General features: G+C 39.1%; 3 protein-coding genes across 7 annotated transcripts; 1 reads left to right on the forward strand and 2 right to left on the reverse strand.

The window, feature by feature from the left end:
• The first annotated feature begins 24 nt into the window (after window positions 1-24).
• On the forward strand, window positions 25-7,217 carry pelo (pelota mRNA surveillance and ribosome rescue factor). Its single transcript, XM_030755648.1, has 13 exons — window positions 25-437; window positions 879-971; window positions 1,764-1,914; window positions 2,301-2,391; window positions 2,853-3,016; window positions 3,507-3,567; window positions 3,930-4,091; window positions 4,174-4,220; window positions 4,492-4,565; window positions 4,646-4,717; window positions 4,931-5,005; window positions 5,291-5,322; window positions 5,985-7,217. The coding sequence occupies exons 1-13, from the start codon at window positions 397-399 to the stop codon at window positions 6,077-6,079; spliced, it is 1,158 nt and encodes a 385-aa protein (XP_030611508.1). The 5' UTR covers window positions 25-396; the 3' UTR covers window positions 6,080-7,217.
• A 45-nt stretch (window positions 7,218-7,262) lies between these two features.
• On the reverse strand, window positions 7,263-10,635 carry paqr4b (progestin and adipoQ receptor family member IVb). 2 transcript variants are annotated; one of them, XM_030755651.1, is made up of 3 exons: window positions 10,328-10,635; window positions 9,186-9,404; window positions 7,263-7,907 (listed from the first exon to the last, which is right to left on the reverse strand). In XM_030755651.1, the coding sequence occupies exons 1-3, from the start codon at window positions 10,491-10,493 to the stop codon at window positions 7,477-7,479; spliced, it is 816 nt and encodes a 271-aa protein (XP_030611511.1). In that variant the 5' UTR covers window positions 10,494-10,635; the 3' UTR covers window positions 7,263-7,476. The 2 variants fall into 2 exon arrangements, with proteins under 2 accessions (XP_030611511.1, XP_030611512.1); XM_030755652.1 differs by lacking the exon at window positions 9,186-9,404.
• Window positions 10,636-11,093: 458 nt separating this feature from the next.
• On the reverse strand, window positions 11,094-25,366 carry cmn (calymmin). Of its 4 annotated transcripts, XM_030755327.1 has the most exons (43): window positions 25,303-25,366; window positions 25,152-25,225; window positions 23,120-23,164; window positions 22,948-23,001; window positions 22,819-22,854; window positions 22,687-22,731; window positions 22,527-22,577; window positions 21,785-21,826; window positions 21,644-21,688; window positions 21,499-21,549; window positions 20,807-20,848; window positions 20,575-20,625; window positions 20,428-20,487; window positions 20,256-20,339; window positions 20,094-20,174; window positions 19,953-20,003; window positions 19,819-19,866; window positions 19,592-19,633; window positions 19,448-19,489; window positions 19,158-19,220; window positions 18,884-18,934; window positions 18,733-18,795; window positions 18,531-18,587; window positions 17,944-18,378; window positions 17,386-17,439; window positions 15,879-15,932; window positions 15,623-15,667; window positions 15,000-15,056; window positions 14,757-14,801; window positions 14,630-14,668; window positions 14,340-14,405; window positions 14,179-14,235; window positions 13,925-13,996; window positions 13,718-13,789; window positions 12,893-12,964; window positions 12,739-12,807; window positions 12,562-12,609; window positions 12,403-12,465; window positions 12,236-12,301; window positions 12,117-12,155; window positions 11,741-12,016; window positions 11,440-11,499; window positions 11,095-11,354 (listed from the first exon to the last, which is right to left on the reverse strand). In XM_030755327.1, the coding sequence occupies exons 2-43, from the start codon at window positions 25,216-25,218 to the stop codon at window positions 11,350-11,352; spliced, it is 2,865 nt and encodes a 954-aa protein (XP_030611187.1). In that variant the 5' UTR covers window positions 25,219-25,225; window positions 25,303-25,366; the 3' UTR covers window positions 11,095-11,349. The 4 variants fall into 4 exon arrangements, with proteins under 4 accessions (XP_030611189.1, XP_030611187.1, XP_030611186.1 ...); XM_030755326.1 differs by lacking the exon at window positions 25,303-25,366 and having other exon boundaries at window positions 25,152-25,283; XM_030755329.1 differs by lacking the exons at window positions 12,739-12,807; window positions 25,303-25,366 and having other exon boundaries at window positions 11,094-11,354; window positions 25,152-25,283.
• Between the last annotated feature and the right edge of the window lie 1,294 nt (window positions 25,367-26,660).

Consider the following 26,660-nt stretch of genomic DNA (forward strand, 5'->3'; position numbering starts at 1 on the left):
AACTAATATGTAAAAAAGGGCACTATTGCTCGATTACGTTTCTCGTTCTGGCTGCTGTAAATGAATGACTTTATGAGTCGAAACAAGAAAAAATCGCACTTCTTGCATTTCCCGTATTTGCTCAAACAATCGTGTTTGTATTCGTTTTGTATTTGTTGCGCAGTAAAAGCGACTCCCACGGAAATGACCAAGGTTGGAAGAACTAGCGACGTATTTTGGCGCTGACGCAATGTCCCGGCGCCTGGCAACACGCACCGGGTGATTCATTGTAAAGTTGGAAGATGGCTTGGCTAATTTGCAATTTCACTAAAAGAGAAACATGTCTCTAAGCCGGACAGCTGCTAACTTATCTGTTTTACACTAATACTCCTGTTTGTGTCAGACAATCATCCGACCATGAAGTTGCTCCATAAAGATATTGAGAAAGATAATGCCGGGTGAGTGAGCGGTGATGGCTAATGTTAGCAGGCTAACGAGCTTGCTGAGTTGTAGCTGACTATACATGTGTCAACGCAGGCGCTGGAAAAGTCCACCTGTTGGTTATATTCCCCTGTATACTCCGAGAGGTGTGAATTTTGCGTTAGGTTTGCATTTTGTATTTATATGTGTTTAAACAGAACCAATATTAATGTATTAGAACTTCGGGTTTCGCTTTAGCTTTACTGACTGGATGTACAAACCACACCTTAGTACCTTAGCGAGTAAACAAAACTTGTGCTTATAATTTATGTGCACTTCGTAGTTGGAAGCATGGACGTTCATGTATCATTTTGCCATCTTCACATCTCAAACAGGGATCATATCAATCGTTTAATTTTGTGTTAACCAAAACTACAAAAAACACCAGCTGGTTCATTGATCCCCAACACTTTATTTAGCCAGGTGACTCTGGTGCCAGAGGAGGCGGAGGATATGTGGCACACCTACAACCTGCTGCAAGTGGGGGACAGCTTAAGAGCCTCGACTATCAGGTAATAATGCTGAGATCTTTAAGGATTATAGTGAACCCCTTTTAATTATTTTTTTTTTTTAACCAACACTGTTCCCAGAAAGAGAAGTAGTCCACTATGTTCACCACTACTATTACTAGCACCAGGCAGTATACTTCATTTAGTATAATTTATTTAGTACAATAAACAGATGTAATATAATAATCCATTTTGTAACATAATTTGGCCTCCATTATGTACATTATTTATACTGATACATATTGTTTATCATTCTACCTTCTACTTTAACTCTTATACTTTCTATTTTTATTTTATCTTATTTATTGTTTATGCTCTGTACTATTGGCAAAACTATTTAAGGATTAGACACCCATTGCAACAATTAAGTTGCAAAAGAAAGCTTTCTGTTTTTAATACGACTATCTGTGCAGCAGTGTGTAAGGTCTCTCTGTAGAAATACTTACATCTACGCTAGTCATGTATCTTGATTATTATAGAAACTGCAATAATATTACTGTTTTTTTTAAATTGGTATTTTATTAAGTGTCGGTAGGATCATTATGGTTAAGTATACCATTAAAAGAACACTAGCCCTCATGCAGTGTTGCTTTATGCTTTGCCATGACTCATCATATGGAGTGATACTCTTACAGCAGTGTGAAGATGTGCTGTACTGAAGTTTTGTTCATTGAAGTCATTCTGTGTTAGTCGAGGATTGTAATAGCTTTCAGCTTTACTCTTCTTAGTGTTTTGTTCTGAAATACACACAATGTGTCATCAGAACAGCTAAAGCTTTGACTCCTGTTCCCACAGAAAGGTGCAGACAGAGTCCCCTACAGGAAGCGTGGGCAGCTCGAGAGTCCGGACTACTCTGACTTTATGTGTGGAGGCTATCGACTTCGACACCCAGGCCTGCCAGCTGAGAGTAAAGGGAACTAACATAGAGGAGAACCAATATGTCAAGGTCTGAAATTTATAAGTCCCCTGGTAGATGGAACTGGGTGAATTATTTACGATTTAATTTTTTTTTCTCCCTATATGAACCTACCTGGCAATAAGACACTTCAGTCAGTGGGGCATATATGCAAACCGACAACAGAAAGATAGGACTAGCACCTTTTACATATGCCAAACATTGTAAAGAACAGTAGGAGCAGCTGCCGGGCAATAACAACATCAGAAGTCAATGCAGCCTCTGGAAAATAGTTTAGGCCAGGTGATTCATACTTACATTTCAGCATCTGAGTATAGATTTAATCTGCATTAATGTATTGCCCAGCCCTGGACGCAGGCTAACTTCTGTGTGAACTGAAAGGTGGCTGTGATTATGTTGTATTTTTTGCTTTTCAGATGGGTGCTTATCACACCATTGAGCTTGAGCTCAACAGAAAGTTCACTCTGGCTAAAAAGAACTGGGACAGCGTTGTGCTGGACAGAATTGGTAAGTGGATGCTACCGTAGCACTTCAACCGCCACCACAACTACAAATTGTTTATCACTTTGTCTAACTGATTCTTTTAAAGCATGTACTTCAAACCTGTTTTTCAACCACTAATCACATGAACTTACTCTACATACCAAATAGAAATTTCTTAGCTTCAGTAACTCCTCACAAAATTTCAGCAGCCATTTCCTTATAAATGTAAATCTCCATGATTTGGGTGGTATTCTTATTTTTTTTCTTATTGTTTCTTGAACCAAACAATAGACGCAAACAAACAAAGACCTTTTCTTCTTTTTAGTTTGTGTCAGGCAGTGAAATCTTTCTCCATTAGCCAAAAACTATAAAATCACTGTATTAGGAACACCACAGCAGACAATGTTGGAAGCATAACATAGAGCTAAAATATATAAATATAGCTAATTCTTTTTTTTTTCATTATGTCATTGTCTGCATTTTAGAGCAGGCATGCGATGCGGCCCAGAGGGCAGATGTGGCAGCTGTTGTAATGCAGGAAGGTCTGGCCAACCTGGTGCTTGTGACACCTGCCATGACTCTGCTTCGTGCAAAAGTGGAAGTCACCATTCCCCGTAAGAGAAAAGGAAGCTGCAGCCAGCACGAGAAGGTAAAAGTGATTTATGGGTAACTGCATAGCTGTTATCGAATCGAGAACTCTAAGAGCAAACAACTGGGAACAGAATGACCTTTTGAAAAGTGCACAATGCTATATTTGAAAATAAAGATGGACAGACAGCTAAAAGGATCATAATACTAATGCACACAGTGTGCCAACCCAATGAAAATTTTCATTTTTGCAAAGTGTTTTTGCATAGACGTCATGGGGGTAAGGAGCACACTGAGTAAAAGAAAGTAGTCACATATACATATGTAACTATTTTAAATGCTTTCAAAAGGGAGGAGTGGAGTTCATATAGATTACATTCATGTTTAGCCTCAGAGTAAGTCACTGATAGAATTTAATACAAGGTAAAACTTTTGAGGAAAAAAATATTTCACAACAGGGTAATGCAGAATTTGTATGTCCTTTCCCTGGGACTGGGATACTGAGAGAGCTTGCCATGTAGTGTGCTTAATGTCAAACTGTCCATTTGCAGGCGCTGGAGAGGTTTTATGAGGCTGTGATGCAGGCGATTCTCCGTCACATCAATTTCGATGGTAAGGCTGTTGTCTGTGCGTACACATACACTTCTCCCTTTTTTTTTCAAATTTATTGAAACTGTTCCAGTTTCTTGTTTGCTGTGAAGCTTTCATCTACAGTGATATAAATACATAATTTTTATGCTCCTAATGTCACAGTCTTTTCTTGATTCAAGTTTTTTTATACCTTTTTGTATTCACTGTTTTTATAATAACAACCTCCATTTTGCCATAAATGTAATATCTTTTATTGAATTTCTAGTGTTTTACTGCATATATGAATCTAGACGAATGTGGATGTAAACTGCTGGTTCAGTTTGTTTCTTTTTAGGGAAGTTAACATTAGAAAGGTTTAGATTTTTTTTCTTACTTTCTCCCAGTTGTGAAGTGCATCCTGGTGGGCAGCCCAGGCTTTGTGAAGGACCAATTTATGACTTACCTCTTTAAAGAGGCGGTGCGACAGGACAACAAGGTCCTGCTGGAGAATCGTCCCAAGTTCATGCTGGTCCACTCATCATCAGGTCATAAGTACTCACTCAAAGGTAAGAACTGCTGCACTTGACAGTGAAACAGTCAGATCTCATCATAAGGTGCAGACTGAGTGAGACAGTTGTTGTTTTGCAGAAATCCTTTCCGATCCCACTGTGACAAGTAGGCTGTCTGATACGAAGGTGACTATGCACCCTGTGATTCATTAGTTTTATAAATCAACCTGTTAACAAAAGCCTCCAGTTGTACTTAATGGTGAAAATCAGAGCATACATCTGTGTGCACACATTGTTACACTCAGAACATTAATTGACAAACCTTTTTTTTTTTTCTTCATCACCAAATTGTATTAATCTGTGCATAGGATTTATAAATCTTTTCACTGAAGACATTAATCTATTTGGATTTTCACACAAACATTTTTGACCTATTGTTGTGCATCTTCCTTCTCAGGCAGCCGGAGAGGTGAAAGCCCTGGAAGACTTCTATAAGATGCTGCAGCACGAGCCTGACAGAGCCTTCTATGGGTGAGTGCTGGATGGACTGTAACAGTTAACTTATATTAACATAGATAATTACCAGCCTGCATCTCCTTGCATCCTCACAGACTCGCTCATGTGGAGAAAGCTGCCGACGCCCTTGCTATCGACACCTTGTTGATAAGTGATAACTTATTCAGGTACATGTACATGAGGGATGTTTTTTACAGGCAGTATTATTCTGCCTCATTGCTGCTCACATTTATGTTTTAGTGTAAGCTTCCAGCATGTCTAACCAAAATCTAATGCCGGAGTAATTAAAAGAGAATTATTCCTTTCCATATGCTTTGTCATACAAATATACTGTTACCATAGTGGATGCTCATATTGTACATGTCCGTATGTATGCTCAGGCATCAGGATATCCCCATGAGGAGTCGTTATGTTCGCTTGGTGGACAACGTGAAAGACAATGGTGGCAATGTCAGGTAATACTGTGGAGAACAGATATATAGATAAACCATGTTTGAGCCAATTGATGAATTTTTCAGTGTTAACATTTAAATTTGTATTAAGGATTTGGTGCAACATAACCCAAAATAGTCAGATATGAAGAATTCAGTGTTTTAGGCATGAATCTCACTATGTATTGTATGTATCAGTTTGTTAAATGTAGAGGTGCAGGGTACCATATTTTTACATGCCAACTGGAAAATGTGTAAAATCCTTTGCGAAACAGGCTGATGATTTTTTTCCTCTCTTTTTACATGCAGAATTTTCTCAAGCCTTCATGTTTCTGGTGAACGTAAGTTATTCTTCCCCTTTAATATTTTTGAAGTTAACTCTTTGGCTCCCTCGGGCTCTAAGGAGCTGTTGTCTTCCAACTTAATGTACTGTGTTGGTTAGGTCACACTGTTTTAATAGCGTCATCAGCCACAGTTTACAGTGAATAAGCTTTGTTTAACACTAGGGTTGTAAAAAGAATCAATTCTCTGATACTAATCAACACTAAAAATTTCTATTGGACTAGTAATTTTTGGTGTTGATTGCAAGAATGTTGATTCCAACTGTGCGATCTTTGCCTCTTCCATTTGACAAACAATTTCAGCACTGCCGCAGACAGGCAATAACACAACCCCTACCCTCAGTAGCAGCTGATGTAGTTAATGTTCATGAAACTAAACAACACAATGGTCATATGAGGGTTATATCAGCACACTGCATAATTTTCTTTCAAAATGATTGCACTTTTCTGTTATATTTGACAGCTGAACGTAGTGAAACAATGACACTGCACACATTAACTGATGATCTCACTCGTTCTTTATTGATGTCTTACTCAATTAAGAAGTCAGGAATTTGTGCTACAACTGCACTGAGTGCCTTTTTGTCCTCAGATATAAAACCAGCCTGCAGTACTGGCTGTGCGCTGTCACCTTTATTATTTATCCTGGACTGTCTCCTCAGAACTGACTCAGCTGAGCGGAGTGGCTGCCATCTTGCGGTTTCCCATCGCCGACCTTTCAGACGCCGAAGACGACAGCAGCTCAGATGAAGCCTGATCCACACACATACATCAGAAAGCTCTGGAGCCCCCCACCCACCCACCCAAACAAAAGTGTTGCAGATAAACACAGGAATGCTTTCAGTGTGCTATAAAACAAAAAATTATCCCACCTCTGTAACATCCACACCTCTTACAAATTAAATTAGCATGCCCGATTTTCTAAAGCCGCCATAATTTCACTTAATTTGATGCAGTTTTACGTGCTTTGATGCTTTTGGTTTGAAGGTGACAGTTTCTCTGAAAGGTGCAGATAAAGCTAAAAAAACAGAAAATCCTCAATTCATAAGTTTGCCAGTAAGCTGAATGTAACATTTGGTGCCAAGTCCATAATTTAAAAAAAAAAAACAAAAAAAACAGATCACATTTTGAGTGATAGCAATAACAAAATCGGTGACTTCTTGTGTCAAGTGTACATACAATATATCTTTCTTGCAATTAAACAGCAGAAGCATGCGACTACTGTTATTTCTCTCTGTTAACATGCATGGATTAAATACAGGTTGGACCAAGATATAAAAAATATATTATTTCTTACATACATTTCTTACTTACATTTCCATTTAAAAACTATCTAAGGGCATTACAGCCCAAACTACTGCATATCAACCTCTATGTAATCAAGTATGTTCAGGATTTTCAATTTCAAGCAGTGATATGTGATTTACAGTTAGAACACTGTAGGTTCCTCTTATTCTTCTCTGGTAAAATGTCAAGTCATGAACTTCCCTTGTGAAGAATTTCAGCAGCAAGGACGAAAGTGCCTTTTTAAATTGAACTTTTTTTAAACATCAGCTGCTTCTCTATGTTAAGTTCCTATTTATTGACTTTTCCATTTCATTTGGTTTTTTATGTAACAATTACATTCATGAATGAATAATATTTTTCAATGAATTTAGCTGTTTTCCCCCTTTGCATTTGTCAACCTAATTATTTTACATATGTATATTTTTTTCACATTTATTGAAGCTTTTTTGCATCATTATGCAACTGAAGGGGCTGTCATTAAAAGTGCAGTGATGTTTGTTGATGGTAGGGTGCCTCTGGAAAATTGGAGTGTGTAGTTAAAGTAGCTAGCTGGAGAAAAAATTGATAAATTGAAAATTAAATGGGAAGGTTTAAAAAAAAAAAAAAAAGGAATGCAAAGGTATATATGGAAGTAAATGAAAACACATTTTTATATCTTATTTAATAAACCTATTAATGGCTATATTCATTTATAGTATTCATTTTGGGGCATTTAAATGGCAATTTGGGTATATATATATATATATAAAAATAAAATATTAGTTTTGCTTTTGGCAGTTTTGGCCCTCCATACCCTCCTGCCTCACTGAATACTAAATTCAAGTTTAGCCTTGACTGCAAGCATGCATGAACTAGCTGCATTTGGTATCACTCAGGACACTGGTAGGTCCTAATCCAGGCCAAATCTTCCAGTGTTCCCCAGTGCAGGTAGATAATTGAACAAATAACCATGACATGCATTATCTGGTGACTGTTGCCCCAGTTGTCAAACAGTCCTGGCTTGAATCGCTCAGGGATCTGGACGATGTTGACCAGCCCTCCCAGTACAGCAAGACAATCCATGATGACGAAGAGGCGCAGGGAATTTGGGCTGCCCACCCCGCTGCCGTAAACCCGAAACAGGAAGAGGCTAAAACGGAACATGGCCTGCCAGACAAACGCTCGTAGACGCCGGACATTAGTGCGGGCGGTGGTGGCACAGTAGATCCCATAGGCTGACAGGAGGATGTAGGCCAGCAAGGCAGTCTGTTGCACAGCTGGGTAGCAGAGGAGGGTAATATAAATGATAGGAAGTGCCCCTGGAGAGACAATGTAGGTTGTTGTTACTGGCATTGCTGTTAGCAGGGTTATTTTTAGAAGTCAGATTTGACAGACTTGAACTGAGTGTTGCAGGCAGAAACAACTATGTGAGCATTATGTCATGCCAGCTGCAATTATGTCAGTGCTAACATTTGGTAATTGATAATAAACAAGTCCAGGTATTTTCCAGAGCAATCCATCCAATACTGAATGCCACAAATGTTAACCTTGAGATGGTACTAGAGAAAAAAAATAATAATCAGGGGTGCCCCAGGGTCAGAAGATCCTCTGAGGAAGACCCGTATCTGTCGAAAACTTGATGTCAGTCTGATATTTGTTCATATGTTTCAATCTAGTCCTAAGTTGCAGATTTGCGTTTTAACTGAAGACTTGATACTTGGCTTTCGCTTTTGGTAGGCTTGAACTAACTTTGCAAAGACTTCATATGAGACCTTAAACATTGTTGGTTGACTTCTGTGATTCTGGAGGGAGTTTTCTGATATCTTAATCTGCTTGAAGACTTAAGATATTTGATTATTAGATGATAATATTAATTTTACAATATTAATTCTTTGGGAACAGCAACTAATTCACAACCAAGAGTTGCTACCCTAAGTGAAGGCCTTTAAGTATCTCTGGATCCCTTAGAGACATGGTGAGGAGCTCAGTTATTAGTCAGGTTACTACTAGGTAATTGCTACTCCTCCACAATGAATGAGGCCAGTTAAGATGGTTTGAGCATCTGACTAGGATTCCTCCTGGGGACATCCTTGTTGGGGTGTTTTGGGCATGTCCTATTGCGAGGAGACCCTGAGACAAACCAGGAAAGATTATCTCTCAGCTGGGTTAGAGAACGCCTCGGTATCCCCTGATAAAAGTTGCAGGAGGTGGCTGGGTAGAGGTAGGTCTGGGTATTTCTGTTCAGCTTTCTGCTTGCACTGCAACCTGGACCCGGATAAGTGAGAGAAGGTGGATGTCGAACTTTTGAGTTCTGTAGTATCGAGCATTACTAAAGCTTTTCTCATATTTAGGACATGTGACTCAGTTCCCATGTGACTGTTCCCTACAAATTTTGCTGGTATGTTATTGATCAATGTTATTTATTTATTTATTTTTACTGAAATATCTCTTTACTGGGTTGCATTCCAGAAACACAAACTGAACATGCTTCAGAAAACTTACAATTTTTTTAGTTATGATCAGTAAGCCATTCAGGTCTCAGACTTGGCATCAGGAGTAATCTCTGGGGTTGTATTTAATTTATATCACCAACCTACCGAGGGTATTAACTAGACAGACTCCGACCATGTCCAGGGAGAGCAGCGTGTCATAGACTTGTTCTCCTCCTACATGGTTCATGAACAAGTGGTAGACCACTGAGCCCATGGTGGGGGAGAGGCAGGCCAGGTAGTGGACAATGCATATCCAGATGCTGTCCACCTCCTTCCAGGGGATACTAAAAGGCAGCAGCACCAAGAAAAGGAAGAAAGGAATCCCTGAGATGACAGGAAGATGGAAGAAGAATATTATTTTTCTGAAATTTGCAGAATTTAGATTAAAGAGTTTGAGTATTTCAAGGTGTCTGCCACTGCTGTAGGTTAATGTTGTTATTTTAAACCTGGCACCTTATTGCAACACATAGATGCATCACCTGTTGCAGAACAATATGAGGAAATTAATGGACTAAAGTGGTTCCTCTTTTTTCTTCTTCTTACTAGAAACGAGTAGCTGGTTACACACACAGGAGCCCGGGCAACACTCTAATGCTAATACCCTTCACTTCCCCTGAGTAAGAGTGTTAGTCTTAATGAACTTATAGGATAGCCCAGGCAAAAATGGGGCAAGAAGAAGATGCCATCCAAAGTTTAAGGGTGTAAAGTTTCTAGTTTGTGCACAATCAAATTTCCTTTTTTTTGCTTGTTTTGCAGCCTTGAAAAGTTTCACATTAAAAGAAGAAATTTGAAACATTTCTTAACATACATGTCGTTCTACAGTAGCTCAAAGTCTATGCAAAGTCTTCTGTGGATGCTTTGCTCAAGATCCGTATGGACATTTACAGATGAAAGTGTCAGGTCACCTTCAACAACTCAGTTAACCATTGGACACCTTCAGGACTCTGATTCCCAGGGCAGATTACAGCTAATACCCCATATCCTCATTACAGATCCTTGTCAAGTATGCTTATAACTGGCCAACGTAGATGGTACAAGTGAGAGTTGACATGCGTGACCCATTCATGGGTTAATAGGATTCAAGGTGAGAGAAACCTGCACCTTGTATTCAAGTATAAAAATATATTTTAATGATGATTCAGATGCAGTTAGAACAGTTGTAATGGCATTTTATTATTAATTCCTGAATAAAATTTATAGGAGTGTATAAAACAGTTGAAAGAAACATAGTTAATTTCTGGACTTACCATGTGTGTAAATGTTCCCCAGCTCATTGTGCATGTAGAAGAGGCTCCTGAGGCACTCTTCAGCTGTGGACACCGGCCGGTAACCTGTCAGGACATATTTGTTGAACTGAAGGTGAGCAGGGGCCTTTGCAAAATCCAAGAGCCGCGGTCCTTCGTAAAGCACCATCACGACTTCCTGCGACCAGTGCCCTCACATTTAGCTCCCAGCACGGCGTCCTCACATTTACATCATGAAAGAAGCCACGCTCGGGACTCCCAGGCTGGTCCTGACAACCACCAGCCGGAAACTCTGGTCCTTCAAACACATCACTGGGCAGGTATAAGTCCATGCAAGCAACCTGTTGAGCTGGCTAAGTGGCATGATCTTGGACCAATCAGCACACAGCTTTTGTTCCTAAGCTGGGTAATCCCCAGAAAAAGCCATGTGCACTACTGCAGCTGCTCCTCCCTTTATAACTGACTCGCACCTAACCAGCTTCATGGTTTACGTAACACACTTTAACATAACAGAAGTATTTCCCTTACTGTACGCTGCATGCGTACTATTGATACTCATTCCCTACAACTGTGCAGTACTCAAGCTGTTCTGGGGATTACAAATCCTTACTGGGTTGGGTGGTTGTTTTCTTTGTGACTCTTACTTAACTGGCAATGACAATTCCTTATTGTGTCCACTTATTACTTGAAAATGTGTATAGAACATGCATAGGTGAATAAAGAAACATTTTCCACTTTGGGGACCCTTTTAATTAATCAAATACTGTACAATAATAAACAAATGATTGCCACAAGTAGTAAAAAAAACTCATGTCAAATAAATTAGATGAAATTAGTGTTATGTAGAAATATTTAATCTAAATTGACAGGTTTATTAAAAATGCAAAACAAATTACATTCCGGCAGTAAGTAAAACAGTGCAGGACAAAAAGGGTCAAGGAGAAAACTAGACACAATATCATGATTATCTTATTATACCTTATACACAAGTAATAAAAAGATTAAATTTGTTGTTCTCAGCAAAGTTAACCTGTGGGGGGAAAAGAATACAGAAGAAGGATGAGTGGGCTGGTTGAGGTAAATGCAGCTCATTGAAAAAGTCAGTCTGTTCTCACCCTGATGGCCACTATTCCCAAAGAAGCCGTTCAGGTCGTATTTGCCATCCTTTGCTCCTCCTAAACACACAGGAATTTACATTTATGATTTCAAATGTAGGAATACAACAGCCACGCAGCTGGTGTGACAGAGTCAAGTTGTCTTTCAGTGTTTTCAGTGTTTATTTTTAATTTTGTCTCTTTTTGGGCCTATCACCCTCCACAACAGTCCCATTTTATCATGTGGCCCCTTGCGAAACTAAATTGCCCACCCCTGGTCTGAATGATCTGTGTTGCAATGTTTTAAGCCCTCAGGACTTGCCTTGTGGCTGAAAATGCAGTTTGAGATGCTGCTGAATGTGTATCTGACGCGGCAGCTGCTCTTGGAGCAGGTCGTCGGGTTGTTCGGGCACCTGAGCCACACCCTCTGATCCTGTAGCGGCCGCTGAGTTGAGGGTGAGGCTGGCTTTGCCCTCTAGGTCGGACAAGTCCCGAACACCTCCAGGCATCACATCAGGTGTGAAGGAGGAGGCTACAGGAAGACGGGAGGGGACAGGTGGGTAGGCCAGGTTGGGGCTGGGAGTGGGGACTGCAGCAACTATGAGAAAGTGTAAAAAAGGGGAGAAAAGATACATGAAAAAAATGTGTGGAAATGTCAACTTTGATGTCAGTATTATTTTTTTCTTTTTTTGGATTACCTTGTGGCTGCACTCTTCCATTTATGTAGCCCACATTTTCTGAAATTGACAAATCAACAGTGAAATGAGCACACTGGAGATACAAAAGATCCACGTGCAGAAATAGCTCTTATGCCCACCATATCCATCAATGAGCCTCCCCACACCTTCAGCTGCAGGTGCTGGAGTGGGCACCTCTCCTTTTACTAAGAGGAAAAAGAAAAGAACAAAGATGAATGAAGCAGGTGATTTTGGGGTCCATTTGTGCTGTGACTCTCAGAGAAAGAAAGCTCTTTTCCTGACACACCATAGAGTTTTCCAGCTGAATCTGACTCACGAGGCCAGGGCTCATAGGTTAAACCTGCTGTACCTGTTTAAGTCGAAAAGAAGATAAATGTACAAATTATTTGTGCACTTCAAGCCTCACTGGTCAGGTAATTAGTGACAAATTATGACCAGTTTTTACCTTCAGCTGCAGTTTCAAGAGGCTGTGACTGGTAAACTCCCTGATTATCTGCAGAATCATTATTAAGTCATGACGTCAAACAGTTAAATCAGATACACAGAATGATTGAAAAGAAAACAAATGCGCGCATACACACACACACACACACACACAAACACACATAAAGATATTTTGTACCATATTTCCCAGATTTAGCTTCAGCATCAAAACCAACAGCCTGCGGTGCATAGGGAACCTCAGTGCCGCCTTAACAGCGGATAAAGACATGAGGGTGACAATTAAACCAAATAAATAATAGTCAAAGGGTGGCAAAATGTTTGCTCAATCTCACCATATTTTCCTGGTAATTTTACACTATGTCCCAGTCCGAGGGGTTCAGGTTGATTTGGTGACCCAGCCAGACCTGAAAGAAAATATCATAAATAAATGAAATACAATAATATAAGCAATGCATGCACGCTGTAGACAGTGGTTTCCCTCTGTGCAAAGCTTGTCACCCTGAGGTTTCACAGCTCTGGTTTGTTTTCTTGTTTGGATTCGTGTGGGCTCATTGAGAGCTGCATTTAGAAGAGCATTACTACTTTCGTGTATAATTATGAAGCTGCAGTCAAGCTTCACCTAGCCCACTTTAGCATAAAGATGTCAAATGGGGAAATATTTAGATCTAGTTATTAAAATTTACACCACTAAAGCTCAATAATTAACACATTCAAAACATAGGTTAAAATGAACCTGTTATACTCCTTTTCATTGCTGTATTTTGTAAGTTTGCATAATTTACAGTAAAAAAACAACAGCAAGACATATCTCAACGAGTTCATCTTGTTGAGACAAGCCACTTTAGCTCTTTTCTCTTTAAGGCCCTAAAAAAAGAAGAAAAAAAAAGAAAAACCATCAACTTTTTTCTGATTCGCTGACTACCGCAAGCCTGCTGAGGGGCACCACCCAGTGTTTGTGGACTGTACAACCTCTATGATGTAGGCATGCTTTGTGTATAGGATATGACTGTACTAAGAAAAAGTCATGATGTGACATGAGCTCAATTCAAAAGAAGAGGAAAATTTATTCAGAGCAGTATCATAGCCTGAAATTTATGGTAATGCATCTGTCTTATTCTTCAAAAGTTTGTCTGATTTTTAAAAAAATTTTTTTTTACCATATTTATTTGTAGATTTTGCTTCAGGGTCCAGTGCAGCTGGTTGAGCTTCATAGGGCAGCCTTCCATAACCTTCAGACAAAGAGAAGAAACAGAGGCACAAACAGCAATAATGAGAAGTTAGTAGTGTTAGAGGATCATGACTGAGGTTTAGATGTTTACTAGCTAAATCAAAGTGAAGTCAACTCAGTAACTGCAATTACTCACCATATTTACCAGCTGTATTTCCACTGCTGCCAAGGCCAGGAAATTGTCCACCATTGGGGAACCCTCCATATCCTGTTCACAGATGGAGAGAAAACTGACCACAACTTCTCAAAATGGACTTTTTCCACAAGAAATCTTTTCTAAATTTTAAGATTGGAATACTTATGTACATTTTTAAATAAATTTACAAAATAATCCAAAAATTCTGTGACTTGTATGTTGTAACGACTGCTTAAAACAAAAAATGTTTTCACCATATTTTCCAAATGGCTTATCAGCACCTGCATTGCCATAGGGGCTAAATCCATAACCTGGAGAAAAATGTCACAAACAGTTAGGAAGCACACAAAATGCGGTTGTATCAACTCTTGTTAAACACAATTTCAGCCAAGTCACACAATAGTAACAGACATACCATACTTTCCTGCAGCGTTAGTTCCTGTACCGACAGGTTGCCCAGCAAACTGCAGCCCACCAATACCTGAATCAGAATGAGCAGAACATATGATCAGATAGGACATAAATAATGAAGAATAAATACTTTGCAGAGTTAGGATTTATAGGAAAGTTTTGTGTATTAAACAAATGCATGATGTTATTATGTAGTCATAAACTCAAAGATATGGGATTTTCTTCTTAAGCACCTCACCTTTATGTTATATTTAGCTAGCACTATAAATCCTCATTTATTAGCCATTACCATACCTGATTTGCCAGCAGCAGCAGGCACACCCTGTCCAAGGTCTGAAAAAAGAGAAATGTTGACTTTTACAGAAAAAATGAACTGCTGCAAAACAAACTATCTGCGCTAAATGTCCTAACATGCTCTTACTTGCATAGTCAGGCTGTACACCAGCACCGTAGTCATTTCCATACCCTGCAGCAAAGCATGGACTATGTTAGTTTTTAATAGCCTACAACAGCAATTCAGCATTTCCTGAGAAGCACAGCAACATTTCAGTGAACTCTTACAGATCCAAACTTGCTTCATGCTCCTTTACACGTAACTACCTAACCACTCAGCTTACATGCTCAAATAATCACTTAAATAATCAGTCTTTTTTTTAAAATGCACCTCCAAATGGATGTCCATTCCCATATCCAGCTCCAAGGTAACCTCCTTGTCCATAACCTGAGTGCACACAGGAAAAATATCAAAGTGGATCTTAGATCAGGCTGAACTGCTCTAAGTTCAGACCAAAAAAAAAAAAAAAAATCACTTTCCAGGCTGCATAGTTTCCCGTCCATTAGGATAAGGTCCAGTAATTTATATTGCAGCAAAAAGGGAACAAAATTAATGAATAAATTAATTAATTTAACAAGTGCAACAAATACCCAATTGGTACTTTGGGTTGCAAAGTGGCTTGCATATGCAACGCAACTGTCAGCTGGCTAAAGCTCCTTTGTGTGCTGTATGAAACTGACTGAGCCATCATCTCATACCACAACTCAACTTGACTTTGCCTGCCTGAGCTAATACTATCTCACCATTAAACCAGCAATAAGCAAATGACTTCACTTTCAGTATTTCACACACAAACACTGGAATGTAGGGACGCAGCATATTTCCATCTGAGTTTAGAAGCATTTCTGTTTTGAGCATAAATGCTCCTCTTTCATAACCTCAAAGCAATTTCAAAAATTGCATATAAACAAAATAACCTGTGCAAAAAAATGCACCTACTGTTGTAGACATACCTTTTGTGTTCATACCCATAGATGCTCCAGCTGCTGCATTATAATCTGAAATGACAACATCAAAAACTATTGATGTGTGAAGTGGCTGCTGTAACACTTTCATTTTCTCTCCCAGGTGTCATAGGGCAAGAGGAAGGTCTTAGGCCTGCGAGAGGTGCTAACCACTGCACCACCATGCTACCCTGCCTTTAAACACAGTATATGATGATAATCATATTAGGACACGCAGTACTACAAAATGGCATTCTCAATTTACCAGGTCTAGGGATTTTCATCCATTGTCCATTTGGTACTCCTGATGGTCCACAGTCTGTAACACAGACAACAACCATACATCAGCATTAGACTTGAGAAATCTGCCAAACAGGCAGAGTTTGTATTAATATAAGAGGATCACCATTAACAAAAGCAGTATCCCTCTAATTTGCCTTTTGATTTTCCTACTCTCTCACACTTGTTCATGCTAAAATGCTTTTAGGGCTGACAATTATACCAGAGTTATTACAGTTTATTAGGAAGTTCATTCAGAGGTTAACATGACTGTACTAGAGCCTAACTGATATGTCAGCTGGCCAATAACATTTCACTGATACGGGCATATCACACATATTTTGGCATCAGAATATGTAAATTACTTTTTTTTCAGTAAAAATATAAATAATGACCTCTCAATAATGTTGAGAGGCCATTCTCCTCTGACCTCAGATATCAGAGGAAAATGGCCAGACTACTTCAAGCTGATTGCAACAGTAACACAAATAACCACTCATTACAACCAAGCTATGCAGAAGAGCATCTCTGAGCACAAAACATGTTGAACCTTGAACCAGAGTTGCAGAAGACCACACCGGGTGCCAATCCTGTCAGTTAAGAACAGGAAACTGAGACTACAATTCTCACAGACTCACCAAATTTGGACAATAGAAGACTGGAAAAATGCTGCTTGGTCTGTTGAGTCTCAATTTCTGCTGCCACATTCAGATGGTAAGGTCAGACTTTGGCGTAAATAACATGAAAGCATGGATCCATCCTGCCTTGTGTCAGCGGTTCGGGCTGCTGGTGGTTTAATGATGTGGGGGATATTTTCTCAGCACACTTTGGGTGACTTAGTACCAACTGAGCAATTGTCTAATCACCACAGCCTAGCTGAATATTGTTGCTGACCTTGTCCATCCCTTGATGACCATCGTGCACCCATCTTCTGATGGCTGATTCCAGCAAGATAATGCGCCATGTTACAAAACTCAAATCATCTCAAACAGGTTTGTTGAACATGACAATGAGTTCACTGTTCAAATGGCCTCCACAGTCACCAGATCTCAGTCGAATAGAGCACCTTTGGGATGTGGTGGAACAGGAGATGCAGGTTGATGTGTTCACCTTGTTGAATCTCTGCCACAAAGAATTAAGGCAGTTCCGAACATAAAAGAGTGTCCAACCTGGTACTAGCAAGTTGTACCTAATAAAGTGGCTGGTAACTGTATACACATGTAAAAAATTAAATAATATTGGCTGTAAAATTAGTGTAATTTATTAGCAGCTTTTGATTAAAAATCTTGGATTGATTGGGCTCACGTGTCATTTTATATTTGTATTTGTTGCTGCCTATCTTGGCCAGAACTCCTTGGGAAAGAGCTTCTTAATCTCAATGGGACTTTCCTGGTTAAATAAAGGTTAAATTAAAAAAAAAAAATAAAGTTAAGGACTGGAATTGGGGCAGAAGCTTTGTTTCTATTGCTCAAAGAAAAGAGAGAAATGTTTACCGGGTTTGGCTGGTTTAGCTCCCTGTCCCTTGGAGACTGAAGCTCTCCCATTCTCTGAAAGACACAGCAACAATAGTCTTTAGAACAGTTATAACCAGGACCCGTGGTCCAGGAACAACTGGCGTTTGTATTTGTCACCTTAATGGGTCTGGATGGTCTGTAAATATTTATTGAACCTGCTTTGAATTAAACTACCAACATGTTACAGGCAAGTTAGAGTGAGCAAGTTGTTGCCCCAGTTTCCCCTGCAGGGTGACTTTGACCCCAAGGTTGTCCAGTTCCGCCTTGGGCTGACGGTTATTAAAAAAGAAAACAAAAAAACAATGCAGGAGATGAATATTTTCCTTGCTCCTAATGGATGGCAACCAGCTATGAGTAAAGCCATTCAAAAAATTTTTTAAAAGCAATTATTTAATCTTGCATGGGAAAAAAATATACTTTTATTCACAGCTCTTCAGATACTTATCAGCATGTGCTAATAGTAATATTACATATTGGAGATTATATTGGAGATAATGTTAACACTGTTGATGAACAGGTTCTGTTAATGGTACTTGCCTTCTGGAGGGACTGCTGCCCACTCTGGTGGTGGTTTACTCTGGGGAACCACTTGCACAGGCCCGGCTGTGGCTACCTTCTCTCCCTTAAACTGTGGACCCATGGTTCCAGGTTTTAGGTCTTTGGCAGGAAGTGCTGGGAGTGGTTCTGGTGTAACTTGAGAGATCAGCTGTGTGTGTTTGTAGCTTTTTTCTTGTGGCAAAGGAGAAAGCAGCTTTGGGTATTTCTCTTTTGTCACCAGAACGTGGACACCACTAGTCGGCTGCGGGGCGAAAGGCACTGCACCACGAGTTATTGCTTGTTGGAGTGAAAGACCCTCCAACGGTGCTGCACTTGGCTGCTCAGGAGAATGAACTCCACCTTTAAGGTCCTTTCCAGTGAATTCACCTGCACCCTTTCCAGCTTGACCCTTTGTATTTGGCAGCCTGTTGTAACCTGTGAGAATTGTTTGGGGATCCCCCAAGAGTGTAAGTTAAAAGGTTCAAATATACACATCCTACACTTGTCTACTTACAGAAGCACTCTTGACCGTCGGGTTATGAGATCTAAAGCTGGCACCAAACACATGCATACACAGGAGTACTTACCTGCATTAGCTGCTTCAGGCAACTGTCCATTAGGTGCACCAGCAGGACCACCATACCCTGTGAAACACAATATTTAAACACTGCAGACATTAGAAACACATGATTGGCCATCAACAGCTGCAAAAATATATTTGTTTTATGATGCCACAACTCAGCTGTTCAGTTGACAAACACTGTATTTGTTATGCAAGTGTTTTTTCACCTTCACTTGGTGACATCGCTCCAAATCCTTTAGTAGTTTTTTGAGGTTTTGACCCTCCGTACCCTGCAGCATCAGAATCACAACAGCATTGAAGACTGAGCCAAGCTGCTCGAGTTTCAAATATAAGTTTGGCATCTGATAACTCACTTACCAGAAGGTTTCCCTCCATATCCACCAAGTGCAGCATTTCTAACTCTGTGACCTAGTGAATTTAACAAGAAGTAAGCAAGGCTGGTATTTATGGAAAACTGAAAATGTGCATTAAAAAAATGACAATTTTGACATGACCCTGAACAGGATGGATGGATGGATGGATGGATGGATGGATGGATGGATGGATGGATGGATGGATGGATGGATGGATGGATGGATGGAATTTAATAAAGAAATTATAAACAAAAGATTAGCTTTTAATAAGCTGTTACCATTGGATTTGGCTGTGTATCCTTTGAATGCATTAGCACCGGTGCCTGCTGCAGCTCCATAACCTTGGTCAGACATAATATTATATAAATATACCAATCACAATAAACCAGAAACATTTACTATATAGCACCATAACAAAAAATATTATTAGTTAACAGTGGGTTTAAGTCCATATCCATTGGGAGCAGCTTCTTTTCCATAACCTTAAAATCAAATACATCTTTACAGAAACTTCCAAACTTCATTTAACCACATTTATTTTGCGATGTGCTTGCAGTGCATGTATTACCTGGCTGGGGTCTTACTGCACTTCCTCTGTAGCTTCCATAGCCTGTGAAAAATTAATGAAAACAAATGATGTTATATTTTAATCGAGATTAAAGATGTGCACCAACATTTTGAATCATAAATGTGAAAAGAAGAGATGTCTCACCGTTGGGTTTGGCACCATACCCATTAGGAACGCTGCCAAACCCTAAAGAAATATGTAAGAGAAAAATGAGCGTTGTTCAGAAACTTTATCCGTGTTTCATGCAGAGATCCTCTTGTTTAAATTAAAGTTATATTTCTGCTAGGTTCACAAGCAGAAATATTATATTTAACTTACACTGTAGTAGCAATAATAACTCTCTATATATAGATTCTTGCATGTTAACCTACCATTCAACATGACTCCACTCCTGAAAGGTGGTCTGGCTCCAGCATAACCTTAACATTTGATAAAACAGTGATTGTAGAATTTCTTTTATTTTTGAGTATGCGATATATACCAGTATTCACTACGGGATCTTTACCATTGGCTTTTGACCCTTGTCCATTGGAAACCCCAGCTGCAGCACCATAGCCTAAAATTTTAACATTGCAGCATGAGTTCAATCACGTTGAGCTGTATTGATGAACACATCATTATCACTTGGCAGCAATCATTGTCCTACCTTGCTTAGGCCCCTTCATCCACCCATTTCCGTGCCGAGGTCCCAGACCCAAACCAGCGCTGCCATAACCACCACTGTTGCCTAAAAACACAGTTAACAAGTATATTACCCAAACACACCTGTGGGATTCAATAGGTGACGTCTACCTGCAGTGTGGCTCACCTGCCATGGGCTGAGCTCCGTAACCTTTATAATTGCCAGCAAACAGAGGTATTCCCAGACCTCTGAAGGCTCCCATACCCGGTCCTGTAATCATGGATATTTAGATATACAAATGTAATGTCAAAGTGACAGTCTTAACGTTTGTGTGCAACAAAGCAACAGAAGACGTTACCTGCCCCATAAGGTGGTTGGCCATATCCCTTCATGGGTTTACTTCCAGCTCCTCCTTGGCCTGTTACATATAGGAGTGTTTAAAATATATTTGTGCTTTTGAAAGTCAAATAATCCAGCAGCCTATTCCCAAATGACCTTCTCTTACCATTTGGTCTTGCCCCATAGCCATTCAATGGACTAGCTGCAGCTCCATGACCTAAAGAATGATTATTTTATACAAAACTGTGAAACTATTTCATTTTTTTTCTTTTTAAAAAAAGACTATATATATATATATATATATATATATATATATATATATATATATATATATATATATATATATATATATATATATATATATATAGGAATTTATTCTTTTTTTTTGCAAATAATACCTTTGGTGTTAGGCACATTTCCAGTAGAACCAGCACTATAACCTGCAACAGATGTGAGGGTCTTAGTTTATCTATTGCACAGTAAGTATAAGAACACAAGTATGAGGATTGCATTATGATTACTGAGTGTGCTTCAATACATGACGCTGGCCAATTTGAAAACATTGTTATGTTTTTATAATACAAAACCAGCTTATTTTACCAGCACCCAAATCTATAAAATATATACAAGAAAAATTAAAAGTTTTCACATGACTCTATACAGTCCTTTGAAAAAGTATGTACATCCTGTTTGCTTTTATAGAAATTAAGAAATTAAGGTGTACTTAATTTTTCAGGCCATTTTCACATGACCTTACCATTACCTTATGTTCCATGTAATAGTAAAACAATATAGTAAAACAAAATGCTGGTTATATAACATAAAAATCATGATATTATTGCATTTTTAAAATTGAACACATACACTCATAATGCACATCACTAGGACACTTGCCAATAATGTTAGCATTCCAAAAATGTTGTGATCTTGCTTGTTAATCCGTTCTGCAACCGCCACAGCACACAAGAGGGCTTCAATTCAAGATATTAACAAAAATGGAAAATATCTAAGTTTTATAAAAGTAGAGCAGAGCTATTTAATTGGTTCCCATTAGACTGCACAGGTGTAATCAGCATCATCTCTACAGTACCATTGCCATTAGGTCCTTGCCATCCATATCTGCCAGCTTGAACGCCATAGCCTGCAAACAGAACAACATTACAATTGAACCATGTCATCGTTCAGTGTACCTGTGCGAGCATTCATGAGTCTATATAACACATGTATCATAGCACCTTTTGTTTGCTGTCCATTTGTTGGACCGGCTTTAACACCATATCCTGCAACAAAGAAATTCACACAGTGATTTTATGATGGGAATGAGTCACTGAGTGAACTTTAAATGTGGAGAAATCCCTTCGATATGCTGTATCTACCATTAGCTCCATTTTGGTGCGATAAAACTGCTGGATATCCTCCTGAATTAGAAACACAATACAAACAGAGACCAAGTGTTAGCACACAGCTGTGATTCTGCAGTGCATTATGACTAATGAATGTGCTTCAATACAGGCATTAGAGAAAAATGAAAGTAGTCCATGAGCACAACCTTATTCAGAATAATGGACAGAGGTCGGAGGTAAGGTTGAAGTCTGAATGACTCAAGTCTTTGTGCGCTGCTTTGTGACTGTTCAGTTACTGACTAATAAGAACAAAAATAAAACAAAATAAAATAAATAACTCAAATGACTTTTGCAGCAGTCTTTACTGTTCTTCATTTATGTAATTGATTATATATATTAAACACTTATGACTCCAGAAACTCCATTGGAAGCAGTGTATTTAGTCTTACAGAAGAATGTTGTAAGTATATTTTCAAATGTTAGTGATATTTAAAGAGCTTGAGAGAATTTTCTGATTTCCTCAGTCGTGAATATTTTCATAATGTGGACTTCAGCTCACTAAAATAAACTGAAATGAAGAGCAACAATTTAAAATGTTAAAATAATAAAGAAAGCGTTGCTTTTTTTCCCCAGTTGGATGAAATATTAGCATTTTTGTATAGTCTAAAATTTATGCACAAATATCGAGTTTGGGTTTGGACCTCCAGAAAGCTCTGACTGCAATGCTTCAAGTAACCTGAGAGCTTTTTTTTGCGTGCTTTGGTGGAATACTTACCCTGTGGTTTGCCACCTTGTCCTTTTGACACGCTGGCTGCTGCTCCATAGCCTTAAAATACAAAATGATTTTTTAAAAAACAACAACAAAATAAAACATTCAACATATGTATTGGGTTTCTAAACTGATTTTAGTGAACACAGGTGCATGGTATCCTTACCTTTTGTCCCCAGTCCTTTGACCATACCAGAAGGTGCACCATAGCCTTAAAGATTTGTATGTTATGAGTCACAGGTTGCATGTAATGAGATTTTGGTAAATGTGCACAATAGTTTTATGGAAACAGATTTACCATTTGGACCTGAAACACCAACTGCTGGCCTGTAACCTGGGTGTAAGAGCAGTAAAATGACAAGGACATAAACCTCAAAACTGGGCAAACAGTTGAGTTTGTGGTTTCAAAGCTGTGCAGTTCATTTACCTTTTGATGGCATCAGCATTGTTCGCACACCTCCAGCATTCTGCAGTTTCCTTCCTAGAAATAAAGAGTGTGAGACTGTGAACTGAAGCTGCGGCATATGTGCAACAAGTTTACAAATGCAATGAAGGCTTCTCTCATTGACGGAAAAGTGAACAGGATGTGATGGATTCACCATTAAGCTGTGGCCCATTGGGTACTCCGTCTGCAGCACCGTGACCTTAAACACAACACAGTGAGTGTTAAAATTAATAGCAGTGAGGAAGAAGAAACATCTAGCTGGACACATTAAATTTTACTTCCCAAATTAAAAAAAAAAAAAAATGGTTTTCAGTCTTTTATTTTGCATCATAAATTCAGCAAATTCAGCCAATTTGTAGTTTACTTATCAGTTCAGAGATGAAACACACTCACTGCAGATGTTTACATCACCCACAGCTGTTCTGTGTGTACTTCTATGCACATATTTATATTCAGTTTATCTGCAGTTAATTCAAACCAGAAGTACCATTAAAATTTCCCTGAAGCCTGGAAATGCATCAGTGCAGTGGTCACTGTCCCGTCATATATATTATGCCATATAATAGAGCATACATTTTGTTATATAAAACATAGTACAGATAAACATAACTCTGACAGGAGAAAGTCAATATCAGATATCAAACAAGCAACATTACTTTTTACTTATTTCACTTATTCACTTTTTTTTACTTATTGTTAAAAATCATCTTGGAGCCCATTTATTTTTTAGTATATGTGGACTTGTGATGAGTGAGTGCTGTGAGGAACGCCGTTGGAAAGACTCTGCTGAAGCCAATGGAGTGACTGTGTTTGGGGGGGTGTAAAACTATTCTCTTTCTTTCTCACAGGAGGATGTTAAATTTAGACCGCCGCTGCCACAGCAGCCAAGCTGTCTTTGATTTCACAAACTGAGGCCGGGAGTAAAGAGAAAAAAATACACAGCTCTCTCGCATCATTGCAAGAATAGCTGGTAGAGAGCCGAACACACATGAGAGGTTTACAACTCGTCTTTCTCAGATTTCAGTTCGACATGATTGTTTGAAATTTGGCAGGCAAACCTGACTGACTGAAGGACATTTATGTCATTTCTGCTTCATGTTATCTGAACTGCGTGGAGTCCAGATAACATGACTCCTGAGATTTTTGGGAGTGCAGCCAAGACATTGTGGGAGTCTTGCAGAACATAAATACATGTGCACTGTTTCTTTTTTTGTTGTTTTTAAAATCCGGAAATGATTTCAGAAATTTTTTTTTTTTTGGTGGGGGTGGGGGTGGTGGGGGTCTCCTCAAATTATTAAGCTAAATATTAAACTCTCCAATTTTTTCTTCATATTTAAGCTCTGGTATTAAATTAAATGTTATCTTTTTGGTGTGATTTTGAAACCCTCAAAGGTTGGATGATTATGGTTTCCACTGACCATTGTTATGCCGTTTTGTCATTACATTTTTCAACATGAATGTTTCATACATTAAGATCTAATGTGTAAGTGTTCCCTATATGTTTTTGAGCAGCCTATATTGTACCCATGCAGAGGAAATCTCGTACAGGTATGGTGCAGCTATAATCAGAGTGAAAATCCTATCCATTTTCCAATATTGGTCAGAAAGCTGCAAATTGCTGTTGATGAAATAAGACTTTTCTCATAGTGTTATGGTCACAGCACTGACTGCAAAGCCAGAGGAAGTCATTCAGTTAAAGCAACATCAGGGATAAATATTCTGATTGTCTGATTTTTACTTTTTAACAAAATGTCCTTTGATAAAAGTAAAGACTAACATCAAGTGCAGGAAAGAAAATGATGGAATACAGTCTAATACACAGAGCAGCCCCTCTGTGCCAATTACATCATCCTTGGCCATATATCAGCTCATAACTCAAACCCAGTGTTGCTCGTTCTCTGCAGCACACCTCACACAGAACAGATCAGGCCACATGGCAGCCTGACACAGTAACTGTGATGGTTTTACATGCTAAGTGGTTATTTCATGCACCCTCCCTGCATTTACAATGATCCTAACATGGCTTGTCTATAAAACTAGGCACTTATGTACTTTGAATTGTTGATAGTGACACATGGCCTCAGTCATAAAAGCAAAAATCCCACATAAGTAAATGCAAATGTTAAACATCCAAATGAGACTATGATTATCATGATAGATTTGAGCTCTGCACTTCAGACACTCACCCCCTGTGTGCGCCGCCTGCACCAGCCAAAGGATCACTGCACTCTGAAGAAGTAGTCGTCCCACCATACTGGACCTAAAAGAAATAGAAATGTGCTTTTGAGACCCAGCAGGAAGACGGTGAAGCGGATGTTCTGAAGTGGGGAACCTAACCTGATTACGAGGGCCTAATATACGCTCAGGTCTAAGGCGTCCCTCCTCTCACCAGCTCTGTTTGTGCATGTTTTCACTCTCCAGACCCTCCCCCACTTACTGGTAGATACACCCGAGGTGTGCACACACTAAGTGAATAATTGGCCTCTTAAAGTACATTAACACTTAACAGAGAGAAGCAAAGAGAGGGAGATTACCAGATTGGACATTGACTGAAGACCCGTGGAACATGCATTATACATACAGGCTGGGGCAGCTGTTCTGGACTGATTTGTGATCTTTGTCATAGTTTAAAAGTGTACGCATAGACTAATAAACCATTTTCTCAAAATTCCTTCATTTTATACATTCTTTAGATACTTCATACATCCACAAACAAGAAAAAATTAAAGTATACTCTCTATCATCTCTAAGGTTTTGCACATATTAAAAAAAAAAAAAAGTCTTTAAAAGGTCTAAAAAATTAGGTAAAGAAAACCTCGGACTAACAACAACACATGACATATTAAAAATAACTAAACCAAAGTGTAGAAGCAGAATTCAAAATAGCAGAATTCAGTAGCTAGTAGAACCACTTCTAGCAGCGATAACTTGAAGTAACAATTTTCTGTATGACTTTATCGGTCTCTGATGTGGTTTTGGAGGAATTTTAGCCCACTCTTCTTTACAATATTGTTTCAGTTCATTAAGGTTTACAGGCATTCATGTATGCACAGCTCTCTTAAGGTCCACAGCATTCCAGTCAGATTGAGGTCTGGACCTTGGGCCACTGCAGCACCTTGATTCTCCTCTTTTTCAGTTGTTACTGCTGTGCTTGGGATCATTGTCCTGTGGCACGAGCCAGTTTAGGTCACACTTTAGCTGTTGGGCAGATGGCCTCACATTTGACTCTAAAATACTTTGGTATACAGAGGAGCTCATAGTTGGCTCCATGAATGCAAGGTGCCCAGGTTTTGTGGCTGCAAAACAAACCCAAATCATCACCCCTCCACCACCATGCTTGTTTTATGCCAAACATGCCGCTGTCCATTATGGTTTCCATTTAGAAGCTTTCTCCTGGCAACACGTCCAAACAAGCCATCTTTGTTCAGTCTTTTTCTAATTGTACTGTCATGAACTTTAACATTTAACCTGTTAATGGAGGCCTGTAGAGTCTGATGTACTGTTATATGTTGTTTCTAAGCAGCGCACAATCTGACCTTGGGGTGAATTTGCTGGGACATCCAGTCCTCTGAAGACTGGCAGCTGTCTACAGCATTTTCACCTGTGAATAATCTTTCTCACAGCCAAATGATGGATTCAGATAGTTTGGAAGTGGCTTTATAACCTTTCCCAGATTGATGTGCAGCAAAATTACT

This window comes from Archocentrus centrarchus, chromosome 19 (genome assembly GCF_007364275.1).
Source record: "Archocentrus centrarchus isolate MPI-CPG fArcCen1 chromosome 19, fArcCen1, whole genome shotgun sequence".
Lineage (NCBI taxonomy): Eukaryota > Metazoa > Chordata > Actinopteri > Cichliformes > Cichlidae > Archocentrus > Archocentrus centrarchus.

Coding starts and splice junctions, on each gene's coding strand:
- pelo (XM_030755648.1), top strand. CDS start 397: ATGAAGTTGCTCCATAAAGATATTGAGAAAGATAATGCCGG. Junction 5,006..5,290: donor GACAATGGTGGCAATGTCAG/GTAATACTGTGG, acceptor TTTTACATGCAG/AATTTTCTCAAGCCTTCATG. Junction 5,323..5,984: donor CCTTCATGTTTCTGGTGAAC/GTAAGTTATTCT, acceptor CTGTCTCCTCAG/AACTGACTCAGCTGAGCGGA.
- paqr4b (XM_030755651.1), bottom strand. CDS start 10,493: ATGGTGCTTTACGAAGGACCGCGGCTCTTGGATTTTGCAAAGGCCCCT. Junction 9,405..10,327: donor GGGGAACATTTACACACATG/GTAAGTCCAGAA, acceptor CTGTCATCTCAG/GGATTCCTTTCTTCCTTTTC. Junction 7,908..9,185: donor CTGTCTAGTTAATACCCTCG/GTAGGTTGGTGA, acceptor TTGTCTCTCCAG/GGGCACTTCCTATCATTTAT.
- cmn (XM_030755327.1), bottom strand. CDS start 25,218: ATGGTGGGACGACTACTTCTTCAGAGTGCAGTGATCCTTTGGCTGGTG. Junction 23,165..25,151: donor GCAGGCGGCGCACACAGGGG/GTGAGTGTCTGA, acceptor GTTGTGTTTAAG/GTCACGGTGCTGCAGACGGA. Junction 20,004..20,093: donor GATGAAGGGGCCTAAGCAAG/GTAGGACAATGA, acceptor TTAAAATTTTAG/GCTATGGTGCTGCAGCTGGG.